Here is a 19555-nt window from a genome sequence, read left to right on the forward strand (position 1 = left end):
TGTGTCATCAGCAAACTTACTAATCCTCCCTTCTACTTCCTCATCCAGGTTATTTATAAAAATCACAAAGAGGAGGGGTCCCAGAACAGATCCCTGAGGTGCACTACTGGTCACCGACCTCCACGAACCATCTATAACCACCTGTGGGCAAGCCAGTTCCGGATCTATAAAGCAAGGTCTCCTTGGATCCCATGCCTCATTACTTTCTGAATGAACCTTGCATGGGGAACCTTATCAAATGCATTACTGAAATCCATATACACTACATCCACTGCTCTACCTTCATCAATGTGTTTTGTTAAGGAATTCATTCAGGCTCGTAAGGCATGATCTGCCCTTGACAAAACCATACTGACCATCCCTAATCAGATTATGTCTCTCCAAATGCTCATAAGTCCTGACCTCTCAAGATCTTCTCCAACAAATTTCCCACCACTGAAGTATGACTCAATGGTCTATAATTTCCTGGGTTATCTCTACTCCCTTTCTTGAACACGGGAACAACATTTTCAACGATCCAATTCCCAGCAATTTTCCAGTCCCCATTGATGATGGCTCAGCAATCTCCCCCCTCACTTTCCACAGTCACCTGGGGTATTTCTCATCTAGTCCCACTGACTTAGAAACATAGAAGCGTCTAGTTGTCTGCTTTTAATCACTAGGTAACAAAAAGAGAAGGAATTTTGAGTTCTTCCAGCATTTTGTGTGTTGCTTGGATTTTCAGCATCTGCAGATTTTCTCTTAATTGTTACAGGCAAATCATATTTGACAAAATACAATTTGAATTATAACTAATTCATTAGGTAAAGAATGCTGCTGATATAGAGAAGCGATCAGCTGTTTCACATTTGTAATAGAAAAATTGCAGGCATGTGGGTGCAATAAAAATGCAGAGAACAGTACAGCACAGGAACAGGCCCTTCAGCTAATTTCCTTCTGCCTGCACTTGGCCTATATCCTTCCATTCGATGGGTTTTCATGTGCCTATCTAAAAGCCTCCTGCACACTATCATTTACCTCTACCACCAGCCCTGCAGAGCTTTGGAGGCACCTGCCACTCTGTGTGTGGCGGGGTTAAAAGCTTGTCCTGCACTTCATCTTAGAACTTCACCCATCTCACTTTAAATAGTGTTCCCTGTAGTATTAGGTATTACAGCTGTCTATCTGTGCCATTCATATCTATATAGACTTCTATCAGATCTCCCCTCAGCAAGTTTGACCTTTTCCACCTATAAACACATATCCTCTAATCCAGGGAAACCATTTCAGCACGCCATCTTCATGGCTTCCACATCCTTTCAGTAATGGGGTGGCCAAAATTAAATGCAGATTAAATCCAGGTGCAGCTAAGCTGAGTTTTTTAAGTTGCACCGTAACCTCCTGACTCTTGAACTTAGTGCCTTAACTTATAAAGGCACACACGCTAAACGCCGCCTTTACCATCCTGTCAATTTGGGTGGCCACTTTCACAGATCTATGGAATTGGACCTTTGTGCATTATCGCTGTTAGGGGTCCTGCCATTAACTTTATAGGTTTCCTTTATTACGTTTGATCTCCCAGAGTACAATACCTCATTCTTGCCAGGTAGAGGTTAATGCCAGTATTTTTCTGTCCTTATTGCAACTTTCTCCTCTAACCACAATGTTACCAAAGCTTTTGTCTGCTGTGGACCATCCATATTTTCATCAGTCATTTAAATATATCACACTAACAGTAAGGATCCCTGCCGAACTCTGCTAGTCACAGTCCTCTAGCCAGAATAAATCCCATCGACTATTACCCTTTGTCTTCTATGGGCAAACCACTCTTGAATCAAAAGGGTCCAAATCATCATGGAGTTCATGCATTTAGTCTTCTGCATGAAGCTGGCATGAGGGGTTTTGTGGAATACCTTGCTAAACTCCACATAGACAACATCCATTGCTCAACCTTCATTGATAATCATTGTCACCTCCTTGAAAAAACTCAGCAAGATTCGACCTGCCCAGACACAACACCATGCCAACTGTCCCGAATTATGGTACGTATTTCTAAGTGTTCATAAACTTTATCCTTAACAACTCTCTCCAATAGCTTCCTTACCATTGCCAGGAAACTCATTGGTCTATAGTTTAGAGTATTATTCCTGTTTCGCATTTTTACCAAAGGAACATCATCAGATCCTTGTTCCTCCTCAGGACCTCACCAGCGGCCAGAGAGAGCACATGGTCATTAATAACCTGGCGTACATCCTATCAGAGCGCAGGGACTTGTCTATGAAAAAGCCCAGCACCACCTCTTTATTTCAAAATGTCTTAACCTATCATGTTCCACATCGATCTCACTATCCAACACGCAAAGTACCATAGGGCCTTACCTGTCTTCAAACACATTCCCTTCGTTATCCTTCAGTGATCCTGCCATCTCTCTCGCGTTATCCTCTTGCTCATAAAGAATGCTTTGGGATTCTCCGTACTGTAGCCTACTTGCCAAGGAGTTTTCATGCTGCATCCTTGAGTTATTTTCTGGCCTCTTTGGTTTCCTCAAAGGTCCTGTTCAAACTTGGCCTCCTAAACTGTACATATAGAAACATAGAAAACTGACAGCACAGTACAGGCCCTTCGGCCCACAAAGCTGTGCCGAACATGTCATTACCTTAGAACTACCTAGGCTTACCCATAGCCCTCTATTTTTCTAAGCTCCATGTACCTATCCAGGAGTCTCCTAAAAGACCCTATTGTTTCTGAGGTAGAGGCCACCACCACCGCCGGCAGCCTATTCCACGCACTCACCACTCTCTGTGTTTAAAAAAAAACACTTATCCCTAACAATATCCTCTGTACCTGCTTCCAAGCACCTTAAAACTATTACTTCTTGTGTTAGCCATTTCAGTCCTTTTTCTTCCCTAAACTCATTCAAGATTCCCTTACCTCGCCATCCTTGTCTTTCCTTCTTATTGCAACATACCCGTCCTGGTATTCTGTGCATTTAGTTTGTACCCACCCTCCACATGTTAGATTTTGAACAATTTCTTTTCTTCGATATTCACTAAGGAGAAGGATATTGAATTGTGTAAGGTAAAGGAAGCAAGAAGGGTAGTTATGGAAAGTATGACGATTAAAGAAGAGGAAGTACTGGTGCTTTTAAGGAATATAAAAGTGGATAAGTCTCCGGGTCCGGACAAGATATTCCCTAGGAACTTGAGGGAAGTTAGTGTGGAAATAGCAGGGGCTCTGACAGAAATATTTCAAATGTCATTAGAAACGGGGATGGTGCCGGAGGATTGGCGTATTGCTCATGTGGTTCCATTGTTTAAAAAGGGTTCTAAGAGTAAACCTAGCAATTATCGGCCTGTGAGTTTGACATCAGTGGTGGGTAAATTGATGGAAAGTATTCTTAGAGATGGTATATATGATTATCTGGATAGACAGGGTCTGATTAGGAACAGTCAACATGGATCATGTTTGACAAATCTTATTGAATTTTTTGATGAGGTTACTAGGAAAGTTGACAAGGGTAAAGCGGTGGATGTTGTCTATATGGACTTCAGTAAGGCCTTTGACAAGGTTCCACACGGAAGGTTAGTTAGGAAGGTTCAATCGTTAGGCATTAATATCAAAGTAGTAAAATGGATTCAGCAGTGGCTGGATGGGAGACGCCAGAGAGTAGTGGTGGAGAACTGTGTTTCAGATTGGAGGATGGTGTGTAGCGGTGTGCCTCAGGGATCTGTACTGGGTCCAATGTTGTTTGTTATATATATTAATGATCTGGATGATGGGTTGGTAAATTGGATTAGTAAGTATGCAGATGATACGAAGATAGGTGGCGTTGTGGATAATGAAGTAGGTTTTCAAAGCTTGCAGAGAGATTTAGGCCAGTTAGAAGAGTGGGCTGAAAGATGGCAGATGGAGTTTAATGCTGAAAAATGTGAGGTGCTACATTTTGGTAGGACTAATCAAAATAGGGCATACATGGTAAATGGTAGGGCATTGAGGAATGCTGTAGAACAGAGGGATCTAAGAATAATGGTGTATAGTTCCCTGAAGGTGGAATCTCATGTGGATAGGGTGATGAAGAAAGCTTTTGGTATGCTGGCCTTTATTAATCAGAGCATTGAGAATAGGAGTTGGGATGTAATGTTGAAATTGTATAAGGCATTGGTAAGGCAAATTTGGAGTATTGTGTACAGTTCTGGTCACCGAATTATAGGAAAGATGTCAATAAAATTGAGAGAATACAGAGGAGATTTACTAAAATGTTGTCTGGGTTTCATCTAAGTTACAGAGAAAGGTTGAACAAGTTAGGTCTTTATTCTATGGAACGTAGAAGGTTGAGGGGGGACTTGATAGAAGTATTTACAATTATGAGGGGGATTGATAGAGTTGACTTGGATAGGCTTTTTCCATTGAGAATGGGGGAGATTCAAACAAGAGGACATGAGTTGAGAGTTAAAGGGCAAAAGTTTAGGGGTAACATGAGGGGGAACTTCTTTACTCAGAGAGTGGTAGCTGTGTGGAACGAGCTTCCAGCAGAAGTGGTTGAGGCAGGTTCGATGTTGTCATTTAAAGTTAAATTGGACAGCTATATGGACAGGAAAGGACTGGAGGGTTATGGGCTGAGTGCAGGTTGGTGGGACTGGTTGAGAGTAAGAGTTCGGCACGGACTAGAAGGGCCGAGCTGGCCTGTTTCATGCTGTAATTGTTATATGGTTATATGTGAACTTGCTCAGAAAATCTGTTTGCTCCCATACAGCTCTCCCTAGCTCCTGCCCATTATGCTATTCTAGTTGAGATCAGCACAGATTGAAGACTTGGGTCTGAGGCACTGAAATTCCCTACAATTGTCTACAGGTTTAAAAATGTTCGTTTGTTTTCTTACAGAAAGAGATTATAGAAGATAATCTGTTTTATGTAAAATATGCAGTCTTATTTGGTACCAGAGAACCTTGAAGTGCTTTGTATCGAGCTGTATTTGGAACAGATCTTTATTGCAGGTTTTTTCATTCTCCATTAACCATTGTTTTTATAGATGAGAATGTTGTTACTTTCTGCATTACATTTTGAGGATGGTAGCATGACCTACTTGATATGGTTTTCTAATTAGAAAAGGGAACAGAGTTTTGATCTGTTGGTTTTGTCATTTGTAATGGTACTGAGTGAGAAATGGAAGGAATGGGCAGTGATGCAAGGAAGTTATGCTCAGTGAATTTGTTGGTTTTTGACACTTAAATTTGTTTTGCTTCAAGGTAGATGGAAGCATTCAACCACTGGGCACATGCTGATATCCTCCAAATAGAAGTCTACATTTTCCACAGTTATTTCAGTTTGTTTTCTTTAGCCTCCTTTCATTACAGATGCGGAACTACAAAGCCAGCCAAGACATAATGTTCAAGGCAGATATGATTTACAATAAATTTAAGTCCATGTTCTTGGTTGGTGAAGGTGATTCTGTGATTGCACAAGTACTGAATAAATCTCTCGCTGACCAACGGCAGCATGAAGAAGCTGCTAAGGCACGAGAACAAGAGAAGAAAGTTGATCAATTAGAAACTAACAAGAAATCTGAAAGCACTGAGGAACAAGTGACGGGTAAATGAAATTTTCTTTCTCTTACTTTACGTAGTTTACACTGAATATACTAAGTTAAGATCACTTGTGTACTTCAGAGTGGTGACCTGTATTTACGGTCATAGTCAGCAGCTGCTTTCTTTATTATCTGTTCAAAGCAGAATATCTGAACAGCATCTGGTACCTCCAGATCCAGTTGGTACCAGTTTCCACGGGTGACACTTTATATTTGTTAATTTGTAAGAGCCTTGTTTTTCCATTACAGGAACTTGATGTTGATTGCATATCTCACCCCCTCATTAACAGTAGAACCAGTTGACTGGCCTTTAGTGAGGCTATTTCCTTTCAACCTCCCTTGCTTAGGTCACCCAATCATATGTCATACCCTCAGCAGCATTGTTCTCTTGGATATAGGACCTTGTCAATATGCAGTCTTTGCAGAAAATCTAATAATTCAGCCTGGCATTTGAGCATCAAGGTTTCAGAAATTCAAAGTACATATGTCACCATATATGACCCTGAGATTCATTCTTGCAGGCATGCACAGTAAAATCAAAGAAACATAATAGCATCAATGAAAGACCTCACTTAACAGGGTGGTCATAGAACTAGTATGCAGAAGGCAAAAACTGTACAATACTAAATAAATAAATAAGCAATGAATATCGAGAACTTGAGATGAAGAGTCCTTGAAAGTGAGTCCATAGTTTCTGGGCTCAGTTCAGTGATGGGGCAAGTGAAGTTATCCCCTTTGGTCTAAGACCCTAATGGTTGAGGGGTAATAACTGTTCCTGACCTGGTGGTGTGGGTCCTGAAGCTCCTGTGCCATCTTCCAGATGGCAGCAGTGAGAAGAGTGCATAGCCTGGGTGGTGGGGGTCCTTGAAGATGGTGCTGCTTTCCTGCGACAGCACTCCATATTCATGTGCTCAGTGGAGGGGAGGGATTTACACATGATGGACTGGGTACTTTTTGTAGGATTTTCCGTTCAAAACCATTGGTGTTTCCATGCAAGGCCAGCCAGCCAATATACTCTCCACCACACATCTATAGAAATTGTCAAAGTTTAGATGGCATGCTGAATTTTTGCTAACTTTGCAAAAAGTCTTTATTATTCTACCAATTTATGGGATGGAGAGAGGAATTTTGACCTTAAAAGACCATATACCTGGTATCTCCAGGGAACTTTTGGTACATCAGGATTATGGTTTCTTCGTTCTTTCAGCAGAAGGAGACTTGGCTTCCAAAATGCAATGCTTCACCAAGGAATTGAATTGCAGAGTCTTTCAGCTTGGTTTGTATTTTAATTGGTGAGGAAAGCTCTTTAATACGACCCAATCAGAGTAGGTGACAATGGAGAGTAATCAGAATTCATTTTTGTACTTGTCCAGCATCCATGATTTCTACTAGGATAGATAAATATTGAGCGATGACAGTTTCTACAAACCCCATTTCCAGAAAAGTTGGAATATTTTCCAAAATGCAATAAAAACAAAAATCTGTGATATGTTAATTCACGTGAACCTTTATTTAACTGAGAAGAGTACAAAGAAAAGATTTTCAATAGTTTTACTGACCAACTTTATTATATTTTGTAAACCTACACAAATTTAGAATTTGATGGCTCCAACACACTCAACAAAAGTTGGGACAGAGGCATGTTTACCATTGTGTTACATCACCTTTCCTTTTAATAACACTTGTTGATCGTTTTGGAACTGAGGATACTAATTGTAGTAGATTTGTAATGGGAAATTTTGTCCATTCTTGCTTGATATAAGACTTCAGCTGCTTAACAGTCCGTGGTCTCCGTTGTCTGATTCTCCTCTTCATGATGCGCCATACATTTTCAATAGGAGATAGATCTGGACTGGCAGCAGGCCAGTCAAGCACACACACTCTGTGTCTACAAAGCCACGCTGTTGTAGCCTGTGCAGAATGTGGTCTGGCATTGTCTTGCTGAAATAAGCATGGACGTCCCGGGAAGAGACGTCGCCTTGATGGCAACATGTGTCTCTCTAAAATCCTAATATATGCCTCAGAGTCAATGGTACCTTCACATACATGCAACTCACCCATGCCGTGGGCACTGATGCACCCCCATACCATCACAGATGCTGGCTTTTGCACCTTTCGCTGATAACAATCTGGATGGTCGCTTTCATCTTTGGCATGGAGAACTCGACGCCAGTTTTTTCCGAAACCTAGCTGAAATGTGGACTCATCTGACCACAGCACATGGTTCCACAAGTCTTTCGGTCTATCTGAGATGAGTTCGGGCCCAGAGAACTCGCCGGCGTTTCTGCATAGAGTTGATGTATGGCTTCCTCCTTGCGTAATACAGTTTCAAGTTGCATTTCTGAATGCAGCGACGGACTGTGTTGAGTGACAATAGTTTTCCAAAGTACTCCTGAGCCCAGGTGGCTATAATTGTCACAGTAGCATGACGGTTTCTTAGGCAGTGCCGCCTGAGGGCTCGAAGATCACGTGCATTCAACAGTGGTTTCCGACCTTGCCCTTTACGCACTGAGATGTCTCTGAATTCTCCAAACCTTTTCACAATATTATGTACAGTAGATGTTGAAAGACCTAAATGCTCTGCAATCTTGTGTTGAGAAATGTTCCTTTTGAACTGACTAACAATTCTCTCACGAATTTTGGCACAAAGGGGTGAGCCACGATCCATCCTTGCTTGCAAAGACTGAGCCTTTGATGGACGCTACTTTTATACCCAGTCATGATACCTCACCTGCTACCAATTAACCTGCTTAATGTCGAGTCTTCCAAACCGGTGTTACTTGAATATTCTGTGCACTTTTCAATCTTATTTTAACTCTGTCCCAACTTTTGTTGAGTGTGTTGCAGCCGTCAAATTCTAAATTTGTGTATATTTACAAAATACAATTAAATTAGTCAGTAAAACTATTGAAAATCTTTTCTTTGTACTTCTGTCAGTTAAATAAAGGTTCACGTGAATTAATATATCACAGATTTTTGTTTTTATTGCATTTTGGAAAATATCCCAAATTTTCTGGAAATGAGGTTTGTAATACAAATTGACCTGTTTTTGTTTTAGTCAGATAATGACCTACAAAAAAAGGGAATTCTTGTTTTGCTCTTGTGTTTTCATTAAATTACAGAAATGTACACCACAACAATGGACCCTTTTGCCCCACCTTCTCCATGTTGACTGTGATGCCTGTCTATGCTAACACAATTTGCCTGCATTAGGCCTATATCCTTCTATGCCTTTCCTATTCAAGAACCTGCCTTTTAAACATCATATTTGTGTATGCCTCCAGCACCACTTCAGGCTTGGCCTAGGTACCCAACACACTGCCAGTGTATTGCAATACAGAACAATACAGCAGAGAAAGAGGCTCTTGAGCCCAAGATGTCTGTGTCAAGCATAATGCCAAATTAAACTCACATTTTCTGCCTGCACAACGATCCTCATCCCTCTATTCTCTGCACATTTATGTGCTTATCTAAAAGCTGCTTAAGCTCCTGTACCACCCTTGGCAGCGCATTCCAGGCACTCGTCAATCTCTATGTATAGAAAAAGAAACTTGCCCCACACATTATCCATAACATAACAGAATTAGGCCATTTGGCCCATTGAGTCTGCTCCACCATTTTGTCATGGCTGATCCAATTTTCCCCTCACCCCAAATCTCCTGCCTTCTCCCCGTATCCCTTCATGCCCTGACTAATCAAGAATTTTATCAACCCCTGCCTTAAAGATACTCAATGTCTTGGTCTCCACAGCCACCTGTGGCAATAAGTTCCTCTGATTCACCACGCTGGCTAAAGATCTCCATTCTAAAAGGACGCCCCTCTATTCTAAGGCTGTGTGCTCTAGTGTTAGACTCTCCCACCACAGGAAACATCCTCTCCACATCCTCTTTATCGAGACCTTTCACCATTCCATAGTTTTCAATGGGATCACCCCTCATTCTTCTGAATTTCAGTGAGTAGAGGCCCAGAGCCATCAAATGCTCCTCGTATAAGACTTTCAATCCTGGTATCGCTTTCGTGAACCTCCTTTGAACCCTCTCCAATGTCAGCACATCCTTTCTTAGATAAGGAGCCAAAACTGCTCACAGTACTTTAAGTGAGGCCTCACCAGTGCCTTAGAAGGCCTCAAAATTACATTGTTGCATTTGTATTCTAGTTCTCTTGAAATAAATACTAACATTGCCTTTGCCTTCCTTAGTACCCGCGTATTCTGTAAGTTAATCTTTAGAAAATCCTACAGGGGAATCCTTTGCATTTCAGATTTTTGAATTTTCTCACCAGTTAGAAAATAGTTTACCCTTTTATTTCCTCTACGAAAGTGCATAACCATGCACTTCCCGACACTGTATTGCATCTGCCCCTTTGTTGCCTATTCTCCTAAATTAAGTCCTTCTGCAGCCTCTCCGCTTCCTCAACACTGCCTGCTCCTGCATCTATCTTCGTATCGTCCACAAATTTGGCCACAAAGCCATCAATTCCATCATTCAAATCAATGACATATAATGTAAAAAGAAGCCGACCCCTGTGGATCTCCACTGGTCACCAGCAGCCAATCAGAGAAGGCTCTGTTTATTCCTAGTCATTATCTCCTGCCAATCAGCCACTGCTCTATCCCTGCTAGTATAGTTCCTGTAATATCATGGGCTCTTAACTCGTTAAGCAGCCTCATTTGTGGCACCCTGTCACAAGCCTTCTGAAAATCCAAATACACAACATTAACCTCTTGTCTATCCTGCTTATTATTTCTTCAAAGAATTCCACCACGGTTGTTGACAAAAATTTTCCCGTAAGGAAACCATGCTGACTTCAGCCTATTTTATCATGTGCCTCCAAGTATCCCCAACCACATCCTTAATAATCATTTCCAACATCTTCGTAACCACTGAGGTCAGACTAACTGGTCAATAATTTCCTTTTCTCTGCCTCCTTCCTTCTTGAAGACTGGAGTGACATTTGCAATTTTCAATCCTCCAGAACCATGCCAGAATCCATTGATTCTTGAAAGATCATTCCTGATGCCTCCATAATCTCTTCAGCTACTTCTTTCAGAACCCTGGGGGTGTAGACCATCTGGTCCAGGGGAATTATCTACTTTTAGACCCTTCAGTTTCCCAAATAACTTAACTCACTTCTGCTCCCTGACATTCTTCAATTTCCGGCATACTGCTAGTTATCACAGCAGTGAAGATTGATGCACAATACTTATTCACTCCGCCTGTCATTTCCTTGTCTTTCATTACTACCTCTCCAGCTACCTCTTCCACTGGTCTAATATCTACTCTTGGTTCTCTTTTACACTTTACGTATCTGAAGAAACATTTGATGTGCTATAATATTGGCTAGCTTACCTTTGTATTCTATCTTTTCTTTCTTTTTGACTCTTTCAGTTGCTTTGTTTTTTTTTAACCTTCCCAATCCTCTAACTTCCCAATAATTTTTACTCTATTATATGCCGTCTCTTTGGACTTAACTTTTCAGCCAAGGTTGTGTCATCCTGCCATATTTCTTCCTTTGAAAACAACTATCCTGTGCCTTCCAAATTGCTTCCATAAACACCAACTGTTGCTGTTCTGTTGTCATCCCTGCCAATGTTCTTTTCCAGTCAATTTTGGCCAGCTCCTTTCTAAAACCTCTCATTTACTCTACTGTAATACTAGATTATCTGACTTAAAACTTCTCATTCTCAAATTTCAGGGTCAATTCAATCATGTTATGATCACTTTCCTTGAAGGGTTCTTATATTTATACTTTATTGTCGCCAAACAATTGGTACTAGAACGTACAATCATCACAGCGATATTTGATTCTGCGCTTCACACTCCCTGGATTACAAATATTAAATATTAAAGATATTAAAAATAGTTAAAATTAGTAAATGTTAAAATTTTAAATTATAAATCATAAATAGAAAAATGGGAAGTAAGGTAGTGCAAAAAAACCGAGAGGCGGGTCCGGATATTTGGAGGGTACGGCCCTGATCCAGGTCAGGATCCGTTCAGCAGTCTTATCACAGTTGGAAAGAAGCTGTTCCCAAATCTGGCCGTACGAGTCTTCAAGCTCCTGAGCCTTTTCCTGGAGGGAAGAGGGACGAAAAGTGTGTTAGCTGGGTGGGTTGTGTCCTTGATTATCCTGGCAGCACTGCTCCGACAGCATGCGGTGTAAAGCGAGTCCACGGACAGAAGATTGGTTTGTGTGATGTGCTGCGCCGTGTTCACGATCTTCTGCAGCTTCTTTCAGTCTTGGACAGGACAACTTCCATACCAGGTTGTGATGCACCCTAGAAGAATGCTTTCTACGGTGCATCTATAAAAATTAGTGAGGGTTTTAGGGGACAGGCCAAATTTCTTTAGTTTTCTCAGGAAGTAAAGGCGCTAGTGGGCCTTCTTGGCAGTGAACTCTGCTTGGTTAGATCAAGTCAGGTCATTTGTGATATTGACCCCGAGGAACTTAAAGCTTTTGACCTGTTCCACTTGCGCGCCACCGATGTAAATTGGGTCATGCGGTCAGCTACTCCTTCTGAAGTCAGCAACCAATTCCTTCGTCTTGCTGATGTTGAGGGATAGGTTATTGTCTTCGCACCATGCCACCAGGTTCTTAATTTCCTCTCTGTGCTCAAACTCATCATTACCCGAGATACGGCCTACAATTGTTGTGTCATCAGCAAACTTATATACTGAGTTTGATGGAAACTTGGCTACACAATCATGGGTGTACAGTGAGTACAGCAGGAGGCTGAGTACACAGCCTTGTGGCGCACCGGTGCTCAGAGTGATTGTAGAGGAGAGCTTGTCCCCTATTTTTACAGCCTGGGTCCTGTCTGTGAGGAAGTTGAAGATCCAGCTGCAGATCTGAGTGCTGAGGCCCAGGTTCTGGAGCTTAGGAATCAGTTTATTTGGAATAATGGTATTAAAGGCAGAGCTGTAGTCAATGAAAAGGAGCCTTACGTATATGTCTTTATTCTCCAGGTGTTCTAAGGAGGAATGTAGGGCCAGAGAGATGGCATCTGCAGTTGACCTGTTGCTCCGGTAGGCGAATTGCAAAGTGTCGAGGTTGACCGGTAGGCTGTGGTTAATGTGTGCCAAAACCAATCTCTCGAAGCACTTCATAGCAATTGATGTCAGAGCCACAGGTCGATAGTCATTCAGGCATGCCACCTTACTCTTCTTCGGCAGTGGGATTATTGTTGCCTTCTTAAAACACGAGGGGATCTGTGAAGCAAGGAGCAGTTGAAGATGTCAGCAAACACTCCAGCTAGCTCGCTTGCACAGGCCCGGAGAACCTGTCCTGGGACGCCATCTGGGCCCGTCACCTTCCTTGGATTTATCTTCAGGAATGCTCTTCTAACGTTCTCCTCGGTGACGATGAATCTCGATGCCACCAGGTCTGGTTCATCCGGAGGGAGCTGGACGCTCCTCTTCTGTTCGAATCTTGCGTAGAATACGTTAAGTTCGTCAGGAAGAGAAGCGCCACAGTTATTGATATTCCCAGCCTTTTCTTTGCACCCAGTAATCGCATTTAGACCCTGCCATAGTCTACTGGCATCCCTTTGGTTAGCCTGGGTTTCCAGCTTGGCTCGATATCGCCTCTTGGCGCCCTTAATGGCTTTCCGGAGTTCACGCCTGGATTCCATGTAGCGACTGGTATCCCCGGACCTAAAAGCCGCAGCTCTAGCCTTTAAAGGGGACTTGACCTCATAATTCATCCAAGGTTTCCGGTTAGGGAATACCCGGATCGTCTTGCGAGACACACAGTCCTCCGTGCATTTCCAAATAAAGTCCGTGACAGCTGAGGCATACTCATCGAGGTTTGCTGCCGAGTCCTTGAATATTAACCAGTCCACTGATTCAAAGCGGTCACGGAGGATCTCATCCGTTTCCTCCGTCCAATGCGACACTACTTTTATCACCGTGACCCTCCGCTTCAGTTTCTGTTTGTAAGCCAGGAGGAGGAGTACGGCCTGATGGTCCGATTTTCCAAAGTGAGGTCGTGGGATGGAACGGTAGGTATCTTTGACTGCTGTGTAGCAGTAGTCAAGTATATTCGGGCCTCTAGTGGGGCAGGAGACATGTTGGTATAACTTTGGCAGCACCTTTCTGAGGTTGGCCTGGTTAAAGTCCCCGGCTGTAATGAGCAAAGCCTCCAGATACCTGGTCTCTTTTAAGCTCTCTAATCGATTCTGATTCATTACACAACATTCAATCCAGAATAGCTGATCCCCTTGTGGGCACAACCATGAGTTGCTCTAAAAAGCCATCTTGTAGGTATTCTACAAATTCTCCCTCTTGAAATCCCACACCAACCTGATTTTCCCAGTCTACCTACATATTGAAATCCCCCATGACATTTTGCCCTTTTTGGCATGCATTTTCTATCACCTGTAGACTACAAATTACAACATCTTTGCTACTATTTGGAGCTCTGTACATAACTCCCATCAGGGTCTTTTTACCATCACAGTTTCTGAGCTCTACCCACACCTTCTAATCCTGAGTTTCCTCTTTCTAAGGGTTTGAGTTCATTTTTTACCAACAGAGCCACACCTTCCCCTCTGCAATTTTCCGGAAGTGTCAGGAAATGTATGGCATGCGTGGGAGATGGAATAAAGGCATAGACTATTTTTTAAATGGGGAGAACATTCAGAAATAGTCCAGAACAGAGGGACGTCCATTCAGAACAGATGAGGAATTTGGCCATAGAGTGGTGAATTTTTGGAAATCATTCTCACAGGTGGCTGAGAAAGCCAAGTCATTGGATATATTTAAAGCAGAAGTTGATGAGACAGGGTGTCTAAAGGTTACAGGGAGATGCAGGAGAACGAGGTTGAGAGGGATGACAAATCAGGCATAATGGAATGGCAGTGCAGACTCAATGGGCCAAATGGCCTCATTCTGGTCTTCTGTCTTATGATCTCTAATTCAGGCAACATCCTGGTAAATCTTGTCTGAACCCTCTCAAATCTTTCCTGTAATGGGCTGTCCAGAACTGCATGCAGTACTCCACGTGCAGTCTAATCAATGTTTTATACAGCTGCACTCCCCTGGAGATGAAAACCATCATGCCATACTATGCCTTTACCACTACCTACTTCCTGCCGCTTTCGTGGAAGTGTGGGTCTTTGATGCCGATGTGCCTGTGAACATCAACGGTGTTAAGGATCCTGTCATTAACTGTATTTTTCCCCTTGCACCTTTCCCTGGTTTGGGGCAAGTCAAATTTGTTATTTTTCTCCCTATAGCTCTAACTGATCTATATTATGTTATATCTCCTGACAATTTTCGTCATAGTCCACAAAAGTTTTATGACATGTACAAACTTACCGATCAGTCTGCACTTCTGTCCAAGTTATTTACTTCTATATAACAAAAATACCTGATTTCTGCAGTATGAAATTTAGTAGAGCTTAATGTATATCCGTTTTATGGGATGCTTGGTTAATGAGGCTGTTTTCTTTTCTCACAGATGCTAAAGCAGTGAATGGAGAAGTTGCATCACACGATACAGAGAAAGGCCACTCCCTGAGAAAAGTGGATAACAAGGCTGCGGATGAGAAGAATAAAACAGACCCTGTACAGCCCCTTCCAAACAGGTGCATGTTTTGAAGTAAAGTATGGAGCTCAGTTGGAAGTTCATAAAGATCCCTGGTTATTCACTTTTTTTGTAGGTGGCTTCCAGGGATGGCAAGCCCACCATGTCAAAGCTGGCAAGTGCAGAAATTCTGTTGGCATGCAGCGTGCAACGCTGCCCCTTGATTCTTTAAACTCCACCCAAAATAAAATATACTGAATGATTACCTTTACCGCCAAATTAAGCAGTGAATGACTTTTTTTTGCAATCAGTGAAATGTTTTCACAGGAAATGTCTCAGCGCACGCTAGGTGCCAGCTAGACAAATGTTAAAGCATCTGATGTTGGATTATACATTTTGAAGTCCTCGCAGACCTGGTGTACAAATCAATATTTGGATAGTGAATGGTAATGGGTGGGCCAGTTGGCATTGGATTCTCTCTGCTTACAGTTTTTCTTCTGTTTTTGGGTGAACCCTCGATATTCAGCAGTAACAACGATACTTTATGTACCTCCATGAATAAATGCTTTTTGGCAATTAACATATATTAATAAAACTGTTACTTAAGTTTATCCGTGCGATATTTTTAAATTATGTTTAACTGAATGTCAGATACACCAGCAAAGAAACAAAAATGATTATATGATGAGAGAAGCAGCAGAGATTTTCCTTTTAGATGGGTTTTCAGAAAAAGGAAAAAATGTATTCAGTGTAGTAAGAATTTTCCGGTGAGCAGAAACAGTAAAAGATAGAATATTGCAGATGGGGACAAAGCAGAACGGCTAACGAGGTATCAGTTCATGTAAATTTCATTCAACTTATCTTGATATGAGTTCTGTTACTACATCATCAGCTAGGCTAGTCATTGTTGGTCAATTTTGTAGGGGTGATGAAATATACCTAGAACTGGTTAAATTTGTAACATTACCTGAGCCCATTACAGGGATTGAAATGTATAAGAACTGTCTGGTTGACAAGTTGACCTTTCCATGAATAATGATGGTGTGCCCAGTGTGATTTGTAAAGAGGCAGGTTTTGTGAATCTGTTTGCAAAGTATGTCGGGCATCCAACGATCCTGAATTGGAAATTTCAAAATTCATGAAGTATGCAGATGGTGTAACATTAGACAAACTGAATCTGGAAATGTTGTGGTTTTATTGGGTTGGATAATTTTGAAATGCAATTGATTGATTCACAAAGCAGCTAAATTTGGAGGCAAGAATATGTTGACTTAAGAGCTGAACTACAGCATATTGAAAGAGCTCAATTAGTGACTGGACCAAAGAGAGAAACACTGAATCTTTTAACTGTCTGAAAAATCTTTCAATGGGAATATTAACAGTATTTACCACTCCTGTCTTAGATTGTGAAAGTCTCTGCTAATTAATAACTAATGCCTGTCATGATCTTGCCGAAATAATTTAATGTATGTCAGTTCTGCTACTGATATTTCAATGGTTGTTCCTCCCAGGTAGCTAAGCCCTAACTCTCTTCTTGGTGATTTTTTGACTTTCAGTGGCAAGCTTTCGTATTAGTTATAGGTTGTTTTATTGCTAATACTAGCTGTAATCTCATCAAAGCCTATTAACAGTAACTTGTACTGATGTAGCACCTTATAAATTTAATAAACTGATGCTAACTCAAAGGATGAGAAGATAAATGAGTAAAATCTTGCTCAAGTTGGTAGTTTTCATTGACATCTTGATAGAGATGTGAAGGCTTGAAGTTTTAAATAGCAATTCAAATTTATCACTGTGGATTTCCTCATTTTTACACAGCATCACATTACAGAAATTATTCTATGCCCTGAGAAGTGGGAATGATGTGAATAACACTGGCCACTGGCTGGCATACCTTGTGTCTTTTCTCCCGCGGGGGGGGGGGGGCTTTATTTCCCTTAGAATCATTGTCCTCAAGCTGACTTTTAAAGGAGAATGAAATGAGAATGTAATCTTCTTTTCATTTCAGTGAGCTGCATCCATCTGATGTTTTGCATTTGGCAAAACAACCATCAGCTGATACTGAGTCTGGTCAAGTGGAGATGGAACCACCTACTGAAAGCTGAACAGTTTTAATCAGTCTTTTGTCACCAAAGTTAAAACACAGCTCTTCATTTGGAGTTTGGAGGTGGGTGGGAATGGAAGCTGCTTTTTGTATTTTGTAATTGTTCTAATATGTAGACAGTTTGCTATTTAACACTGGATATCCTCTTTAGAAGAAAAAAATCCCAGGAAAAGAGTATAGCAGCAAATAAGCACATAATATTAGCACCACATGAAACTGCCAAAGCCTAGGTGTAAAATTTTTTTCTCTTCTACTTCACCCACATTCTAAAATGTTTTGTATAATTTGTAAGGTGATAGATTTGGATGTGTATAGTAATTCAGTGGTGTTTCAATGCTGTTTTGTACTAAGGCCAAATCTTATCTGCTACCAAATATTCAACTAGGTTTTGCTGCTATATGTTGAAATTGCAGTAGTGTCAGAAACATTTATTAATCATTTTTATATTTTACTTTGCTCTGGAAAAATAACTAAATATTCACACTAGCTTAGTAATTTTTTTATAATGGCCTGTAACGTTTGTGAAGATATTCTTTGGTTTGAATTGATTTTGTTTTTATACTTTGTGATACTGAAAGCTTCTACAGATAAAGCTGCAGAAATGCTTTTAATATGTTGTATTTGGCTTTCAAATGGGGAGGGATTTGGGCTTTAGATTTTGCTGTAAACTTGCATCAAAATAAATGTTTGCTTTGTTAATGATCGATATTTTTGTTTAAGGCAAAAGCTATAGTTAGGATAGTGAGTGTAGCTATATTGTTCTTAATGCTGGAATTGCAGTCAGTGAAGAAACATTGATTTTTATTTTGTAAACTTGATTGAGTAACTGTAGCTAAGTTTTTTGCACTAAAGGTGCACAAGATCATTTGGTGTCAATAAAATAATTTGCAGTACGTTCTCAAACTTGCTGTAATGAAATGTTTCTTGCTGGATAAGTGGCAGTGGACAATAAAGGGTTGCATCGTTTCTGAAGCAGCATGAAGGCCAGTTATATTCTGCAAGTAGCATTCAATCCAGATAAGTATTAGATGTTGCATCTTGAGAAGTCACATCAGGTAGGACTTGTACAGTGACTGGTAGCATCCTGGAGAGTGTTGTAGGAGTACTGTCGTTCACTGAAAGTGGCATCATAGGTGGACAGGGTCCGTCAAGGCATTCGATAGAAGAGCTGTGATGTGCTGCTGCTATTGTGAGGCTACAATCACAAAGAAGAGAATATCTGCAGATGCTCAAAATCCGAGCAACACACAAAATGCTGGAGGAGCTCAGCAGGCCAGGCAGCATCTATGGAAAAGAGTAATCAGTTAATGGAAAGGTCTGGGTCCAAAAGGTCAACTGTATTCTTTTGCATAGATGCTGCCAGGCCTGCTGAGTTTCTCCAGCATATTGTCTGTGTGTGTGTTACTTGGAATATTATGTACAGTTTTGTATATAGTAACCTCTTTTACAGAAAAGGTGTTTTGTTGGGAAGAGTGAAAAGAATTGCAGCAATGCTTCCAGGATTCAAGGGACTAGGTAAATGGGAGAGATTGTGTAGGCTGGAACTTTATTCCTTGAAGTATAGGAGACTTGTTTTGTAGTTGTGTAGAAAATGAGGAGCCTTTATTGGTTTAATGTTTGCAGCCTGTTTTTCCAGGAATAGGGAACCAGAAATGGTGGGCACAAGTTTAAGGTGAGAAGAGGAAGATTTTAAAGGGACCACTGGGCAAGTACGAAGACATTTGAAATCATTTGGATATGTATATGGATCGGAATGGTTTCGGGGAATACTGGACAAACGTGGGCAAAAAAAGTAGCGAGGTGTTCATGGGTTCAATGTCCTTTCAAAGGGGAAGAACCTGTTTCTGAATTGTTGAGTGTGTACCGCCGTCCCTGATGGTAGCAATGATAAGAGGAGATGGGGATCTTTAATGATGGATGCTGCCTTTTTGAGGCATCGCTCCTTGAAGATGTCCTGGATGCTGGGGAGGATCCAGTTGCATAGAGAAATACAGAGGTTCAGATTTTGGAGCTTTTTGATCAGACCTGGAGAATGATTGTGTTAGACACTGAGTTATAGTCAATAAACAGGAGCCTGCTACAAGTATTAGTAATGTCCAGGTGATTCAAGATGGCGTTAAGAGCCAATAAGATTGCATCTGTTCTAGGCAAATTGCAACTAGGCCCAGCTCTTTGCTGAGGCAGGAGGTGGTTCTAGCCATAACCAACTTCTCAAAGCCCTTCATCACGGTCGATGAGAGTGCTACTTGACAATGGTTGTTACGGCAGCTCATCCTGCTCTTGGACCATAAGATATAGGAGCAGAATCAGGCCACTTGGCCCATCGAGTCTGCTCCGCCATTTTTCTTCTCGACCCCAATCTC

At 41.4% G+C, this 19555-nt stretch overlaps 1 protein-coding gene across 3 annotated transcripts in view; it reads left to right on the top strand.

The window, feature by feature from the left end:
• The window catches only part of psip1a (PC4 and SFRS1 interacting protein 1a), a 70262-nt gene extending 52167 nt beyond the window's left edge, over window positions 1–18095 (top strand). For all 3 annotated transcript variants that reach the window (XM_072281898.1, XM_072281900.1, XM_072281899.1), the window contains 3 exons: window positions 5334–5568; window positions 15023–15149; window positions 17097–18095. In XM_072281898.1, coding sequence (XP_072137999.1) covers window positions 5334–5568; window positions 15023–15149; window positions 17097–17193 — 459 coding nt within the window. In that variant the 3' untranslated portion in view covers window positions 17194–18095. The remainder of the gene's footprint in view (window positions 1–5333; window positions 5569–15022; window positions 15150–17096) is intronic.
• The last annotated feature ends 1460 nt before the right edge of the window (window positions 18096–19555 follow it).

The sequence above is a fragment of the Mobula birostris genome, chromosome 17, assembly GCF_030028105.1.
Source record: "Mobula birostris isolate sMobBir1 chromosome 17, sMobBir1.hap1, whole genome shotgun sequence".
In the NCBI taxonomy this organism is placed as follows: domain Eukaryota; kingdom Metazoa; phylum Chordata; class Chondrichthyes; order Myliobatiformes; family Myliobatidae; genus Mobula; species Mobula birostris.